General features: G+C 42.4%; 1 protein-coding gene across 2 annotated transcripts in view; it reads left to right on the top strand.

The window, feature by feature from the left end:
- The window catches only part of Kansl1 (KAT8 regulatory NSL complex subunit 1), a 181,484-nt gene that overhangs the window by 157,187 nt on the left and 17,108 nt on the right, over positions 1 to 7,189 (top strand). For both annotated transcript variants that reach the window (XM_005402256.1, XM_005402258.1), the window contains one exon: positions 733 to 904. In XM_005402256.1, the coding sequence (XP_005402313.1) occupies positions 733 to 904 (172 nt within the window). The remainder of the gene's footprint in view (positions 1 to 732; positions 905 to 7,189) is intronic.

The raw sequence follows: 7,189 nt of genomic DNA on the forward strand, positions 1-7,189 counted from the left end.
AAAAAAAAAAAAAAAAAAAGTTTGAGACTAACCTGGGCAGTTTATTGAGATCCAACTCAGAATAGAATTTTAAAGGGATGGAGGTGTAGCTCAGTAGTAGTAGAGCCCTGCTTGGCCCTGGGGTTCAGTCCCCAGTGCTTGGGGCTGGGGGAATTCAGTGAACACTCACCATACGAGATTTATTTTCATTACTTGGGCATGAGCTTTGTAGTACGAGGATGGTTTGGTTTGGTTTTGCTTTCAGACAGGGTCTCACTGTGTAGTTCAGACTGGCCTCAAACTCATGGCTGTCCTCCTACCTCAACCTCCTGAGTGCTGGGATGACAGGCAGTAGGAGAGTTTTGAACCAGTTTAATTATAATCACTTGTAGTCCTGAAAAACGTACTATCTTGTGTGAGACCACCTGAAAGCCTTGTGGAGGAAGTACGAACAGAATGACGGGGTTTTGAAGGGTTCCATGTTGTGGAAGTTGCTGCAGAGAGCAAGTCGTACACTGAGAATCAGGAGCCGACTACCTTAACTTAGTAGTGAAAGCATACAGGTTTTGTAAACTGTTACCTTTTCAACTATCAAGTTTGACACCAGTGTAAGCACTTACGGCTTCAAATAATTGGATTTCATAACTGAAAAAGAGCAAAGTTTCCTTGATCACTTTGAAGGTCAGTTCGTTAGAGAAGTGGAAACATCTTAAACTCGTCGAGCATCATGTTATTTTGTTTGGCTTTTTACAGGCTCAGCGGAACAGCATCGCCCGCTTTGGCTGCGATGTGAATACCTCCTGTGCACTGTGTGGTTCAGGCAGTGCCAGCACGATGCCTCCTGAAATCCACTATGAAGCCCCTCTGCTGGAACGCCTTTCCCAGTTGGACTCTTGCATTCATCCTGTGCTGGCATTTCCAGATGGTAAGAAAGACAGTATAAAATCCAGTGAAAGAGACTTCAAAGGGTTCCAGGTCCTCATGCAGCTCAGATACCATTTTTGATCAACAGAATTTCAGTTCTGCAGAAGGATGCACCAGCCCAGAAAATGCTACTAGAAAGATTACAGCTTGCTAAGAGATTTCCCTCTTGGTCTTCGCAGGATGGTGGAGGGTGTTGGGAGAGGGGAGAGCTGAGGGAGCAGCCTGGGGTCAGTTGCCAGCAGTCAGAAGTGTGTGCTGTCTGTGTGTACCGTGATATGAAACAATAGGCAGAGCTGTTCTTGGAGAATGCCTTACATTGGTTGCATGTGGTTAGAAGAGTTTTTCAGGATATTCATCAGCGTGGATCTTTGGTGCTGCTGTGCACTCTGTTTCTAAAATTTACCTAGCTAGTAAGTCTGTGTCTGCCAGTTCTCCTCTCTTACCTCCCTTTTCGCGTGGTTGACAAAATGGCCATATTGAGTCTCATGGTGGGTCTTGCCCCAGGATATAAAAACTGAAAAGGATATGCACCAGCGGGGCCACGCTGAGTATTAGGTGAAAACAGGTTCCGAGGACTGAAAGTGCAGCTTAGTGTTGGAACATGCACTTTATGTAAGGGAGGACGTGAGTTTGATTCCCAGCACTACTAAAGGAAAGAGAAAAGTTCTGATTAAACAAATAAAAACAAAAGGAAAATGAAATACATTGCTTTGTCTAGACTACTGTTACAAGATTCTGTCCTGTCTTAGAATAATTTGGGGGTTTTTAGAGACAGGGTCTTGCTATATAATCTGGACTGAGCTTGAACTTGCTTTGTCGCTCAGGCTGTGGTTTTAAACTCTAAATCCTCCTGCCTCGGCTTCCTGAATGCTAAGATACTAATAGCCGCGCATAGTGGCGCATGCCTATAATCCCAGCACTCGGAAGGCTGAGGCAGGTTTGCTGTGACTTCGAGGCTAGCCTGGGTTACATAGAAAAGACCTTGTCTCAGATGAATGAATGCATGCATGCATGAATGAATGAAAGAAATTGCATTTTAGATAACCTTAAGCAAAAACTGTTTTGAAACTACTTCTTTGGCCAGACTACAGAAAATCATTGCTTTTATTATCTGGGATGGTTTCATTGCTTTTCTCCGTAACCTCATGATCTGTCCTTATCCTATAGAAGGGAAGAATTTCCTCTCAAATCACTTGTATTTATATGTTAATGAAATATAATATGGCTATTTACATACTTTCCACTTTTTAATCCCTTTGAGGGCAGGATATCCTATTATATCCTTTATAACACCTCACAAATAAAGTACAGGTTTCTGAAAGGAGAGAACTGAACTAGGAATTTGAGGAATGAGACTAGTTATGTGACGTGTAGAATTTACTTGAATGGTATGAGAATTAAAGAAAATAGAAGTGAGTGTACAAAGGCTTTTTTAAAATGGTTCAAAAACCATTGGTATTTTAGGTTTTGTGGACCATATAATCAATGTGAGATTATGTATGTCACAGCTGCTTGACTCTACCTTTGCATGGGCTGGGGGGTGTTGAAACAGGATCTCACTATTTAGTTCAGGCTGACCTTGAATACACTGCATAACCCAGACTGGCCTCAAACTTGCGATGATCCCACTGCCTCAGCCTTCCAAGTGCTGACCATACAGGCATGCACCACCGCGCCTGGCTTGACTTCACCATTTTACCACAAAAGCAGCCATAGGTAGTATGTAAACAAATAGGCATGGGAGTGTGATAGCACAACTTCACTTCTCCTAGAGAAGCTTCATCTAGTTGATGATCGTACAAACACTGGATGGCTATACCTCCCTCCTCCGCCTCTGTTCTTCAGAATGATTGAATTTTTTCTTGGCCACCTAAGTCTTGTAGCTGCCAGTAGTTTTAGCTTTTATTACCAGAACTGCCTTTGACTACGACAAGGATACAGGGTAATATTCCTGCTGCCGTATGACAACAGAGCAAAAAATTTTAGAAGAACTTGAACTATGTGGATAGCAAGCTGGTTAGAACATAATGGGCAGAAAATACACCCCTCCCACCATTACTGGGGATTGAATCAGGACCCTTGCACTGAGCTACCTCCCCAGACTTTTTGGGGAGAGAGGTGTTTTATTTTTTGAGACAAGGTCTCACCATGTAGTTCAGGTCAGTCTTGAACTTACTGTGTATCCCAGGCTGGCCTCAAACTTGCAGCAGTCCACCTCAGCCTCCCAAGTGCTGGGCTTATAGGCATGTACCACCACCACACCTGACCTTTTTAAATTTTGAGACAGGGTCTTGCCAAATTGGTAAATTTCCCAGGCTGTTTGGGAGGCAGAGGCAAGAGAATCCCTGCAAGTTCAAGGCCAGCCTGAACTATATATATACATGTATATATAGCAAGACCCTGTCTCAAAAGAAAACAGCGCCAGGCACGATGGTGTACCTGTAATGCTAGCATCCAGGAGGCTGGGGCAGGAGGATTGCCTGGTTTCATAGGGAGTTCAAGGCCAGCCTGTATTAAAAAATAAAACAGTCTCAAAAAACCTGGATGGATGGATGGATGGATGGATGGATGGATGGATGGATGGATGGGAAGCAGGGAAGGGGGAGGGAAAGAGGGAAAGAAGGAGGGAGGGAAGGAGGGAGGGAGGGATAAGATTAGATAGCCCGGCTGGACTTTGTGATCATCTTGCTTCAGTGTCCCAGAGTGCTGGAATTACAGGCAAACACTACCACATGTGGCTCGTTTTCCTTTGTACTTCAGATTCCAGCATTGCCTTTCATTTCACCTTTTCTCAATACTGGATTATAGCTGATAGAACTTCAGTTATTTGTATAGCATTTTGCAGTTTATAAAGCACTTTTCTCATTTGTCTTATTTGCTTCCAGAAATCTTACAAGGTATTCTTTCAGCTGTATAGATTAAGGAATTGCCTCAGTGAGGTGGTATCTTATCCAAAGCTAAATAGCTAATGAGTTTGAAGGACCCTAGAATTCAAACCAGTGTTATCTCATGCCTGTCTTTCCTTCACTGTATACCATATTGCTTCCCCGAAAGGTTACTAAGAGAAGTTAGGTTAGACACAGTGATGCGAGCCTGTAATCTCAGCACTCGGAACTTGAAGGCTACCCTGAACTACATAGAGAGAGATTACAGTTCTACCTATTTCAGGACTTCAGGTGGAACCACCAGGAAGAGTATATTTTTTGGATTACTCTCACAATTACAGTATTGAATTGTATGATCTCAAATTTGAAGACAGAGCGGCCTGAAACTTAATTTTGTGTATTAGATAGCATATTGCAAGCATGATGGGCGTTCTTTTGTCAGAAGCGTTACCATGGGTCGTCGCAGATGGGCTCATCTGGCGGTAGATGCATCCAAACCCCCTCCCGGACATCTGTCCGATCCCGTAGCATCTCCACTAGGAGGCACCCATTTCCTGCCGACACCTTCTGTCCTGTTGACGGCATCAGACCTGTGCATCTAATTGCTGCCCTCTACCGTGCTTGACACTTGACCATGGCATCCCATTCCAAGCAAATGTAGGTAGACATGAAGTATAAAGGAAAGAAAGGTAAAGAATACCCGCCTTCTCTAGTTCTTACCATTTTTATTTTGGGCACATGCAGACCTCTTAACCATAGCCCATTAAGTTCTCCTTACAAGACTGTAAATGAGATAGATACATAAATAGAGATACAGGTTCATCCCACATAGGGTCTGTGAACTATTACTGACCTAGTTAATATTGTTGATGCTGGAATAATTTTGCTTTGATCCAAATAGCATTCAGAAAGCGGTATAAATTGAGGGATTCCCCATAGCCACAGAGATTCCCAAATCCAGAGGGCACTGTTAACGTTATGTGACTAGCATTCCCTGACGTACTGTCTTTCCCCGTGTGCCATTGTGTGCAGACCAGCACCGCAGTGTACTGCTGTGTGGTTGCTGTACTCATGCACACATTTGGCTACTGGACCACATTTCCGCGGCCGTCTCTCTAGTAGATGTTTAAAAGTGGCAGAACTTTTAAACATCTTGGGGTTTCTCCCACACACACACACTTAATAAGGTTAAGTATGATTTTTGACTCATTTCTTTAATTCTTACAGATTGTTATAGTCATGTAAAATCTGGATGTAAAGAAATGGTTTCACTGAATTTCTAATCTCATTTGCTCACTGTCCCTTCTCCACATTTAGAACCATTTAAATGTGATATTTAGTTTTGTGTTCCAAATAACAATTCTTTCATTGTCATTTTTTGAGACGAGGTCTCACTATATAGTTGAGGCTGGTCTTGAACTCAGTATATAGCCCTGGCTGGCCTCAAGTTGGTGGTGATCACACTGTCTCGGCCTCCTGAGTGGTATGATTACAGGCGTGCAACTTCACATCCAGCTGTCTCCTACTTTTGTCATAATTTAGCCACTCCCAATATGTATACAGTATTTAGGTAAGAAATTGAATTAACCCATGCACCGCCCATTCTGTCCCTGGCTAAAGAAGGTAGGGGGATTAGGATGTAATAACATATTAGTACTCCGTCAGAGAGGGGCATTGTTTTCTTACCAGCTTACTTCCTAGTCAGTGTAGTTAATCCTTATTTAGAAATGTAGAGAATGTATAACCTTGGAAAAAGAATGTTAACTTAAAAAAAAAAAGAATTTAATAAGAGCACCACCTGCTGGCCAAGAAAATCTGTTTCAAGAGACCTTGCCAAACTGGTGCTGAGGCTGGGACCAGGAGGAGGAAGTGAGTGTTACAAACATCCGAAGAAAGGAAATTTGAGAAAATGGCGGAAAGTAATGAGCAGAACTGTCAGATGAATCTTGGAGTGTCAGAACCTGGTGGCCCTGTGGTCCCAGTGTGTGGGAGGTGAAGGCAGGAGAGTCCTAAGTGAGCCCATCCTAGGCCACATTAACAAAACCTTGCCTCAGAAAACAAAACTGGTGGGCCTGAAGCCAGGTTCTGTTCATTTTAAGTAAATAGTAATTTAAGATTAAGTGAGTAATTGAGGCTTTTTTCCTTTTCTTCATGTTTCTTCTCTGATAATGGTACTTTAACCCCTTTCCTATGCAAATATGAAATGTTCTCTAGCTAAATGGATCCCTCTTTTTTTTTTTTTTGTAGGTTTTGGATTAGGTTGGTTTGGGTTGGTTTTGGTGGTTTTGGGGATTAAACCCAAAACCTTACTCATGCTGAACTGCATCTGGCCTTTTTTATTTATATTTTGAGGCAGGGTCTTTCTGAGTTGTCAAGGCTGGCCTTGAACTCAAGATCCTCCTGCTTCAGCCTCCCAAATCGCCCTGTGCCACTGCTCATAGCCCTGTTGTGTTTTCTTTCATTTTGTATCCATCGTGGCTTACTTATAGGGCCTATATCGATTCTATTTTAGGTTTTCTTTTTCCCGAAACTGCCTTCCATATTTGAGATTTTATTGGTCGTGTTGAGGATCAGTACAGACATAACTTGGTGCACAATTCTTAACACACATACCAAAACTCTAAAACGCCATGTATTGTTTCTTTTTCAGTTACTCCAGTGACTTTCTAGCTTCAAATGTGGAGGCACATTTTCCATAAGAGGATTAATACCAGTATCTTCAGATGCTGAGCAAGTGTTATTAAGTCCCACCAATTCACAATTTTGTATCATCTACACTACATACTCAAATTTTCGATCTTTCACAGCATGTTAACAAAATTAGGCAAACTGGACTACCACAACCAAAGATGTTACAGAGTGCACACGGTTCTGAGAGGGCAATGATCAGGAAGTAGTTTTCTTTAGGAAACAATACTACTAAAAACAACATGGGAATAGAAGTCGCTTAAAATATCCAAGACATAGTAAATGCATGACTGTGACTCGAAATTGCCATTTAGCGTGCTTTATACTGTGGCATGTACAACTAACCCCACCTGTGGAGTGTTAAGCTGATACCCAGGACAGTCAGATCCAGCCATAATTCAACATCTCATTATTTTCTGATTGTACCAAAAAAATAAATAATCAGCTGGTGATTTTGCCTCTAAAAAAAAATTTACACTTAAGAAATGCAATGAGCTGGGATCCCTCCGTTTCAAAAATGTTTCTAGAGCTACTAAAAACTTGCATTTACAAAATAGTTGATGAAAGTATTCCTCTGGACTGTACAAGAAGGGAGGGGGGGAGCGCCGGTAAGACGCAGTGTGCGCTCAGTTAGGCCTGGCTTCTTTCATTGGAGGCCGCACGCTCCTCGTTTTCAGTTTCTCCGTTTTCTGCTAGTCAGTCTTCCTTGGTTT

The sequence above is a fragment of the Chinchilla lanigera genome, unplaced genomic scaffold (assembly GCF_000276665.1).
Source record: "Chinchilla lanigera isolate Chin_1 unplaced genomic scaffold, ChiLan1.0 scaffold00077, whole genome shotgun sequence".
NCBI lineage: Eukaryota > Metazoa > Chordata > Mammalia > Rodentia > Chinchillidae > Chinchilla > Chinchilla lanigera.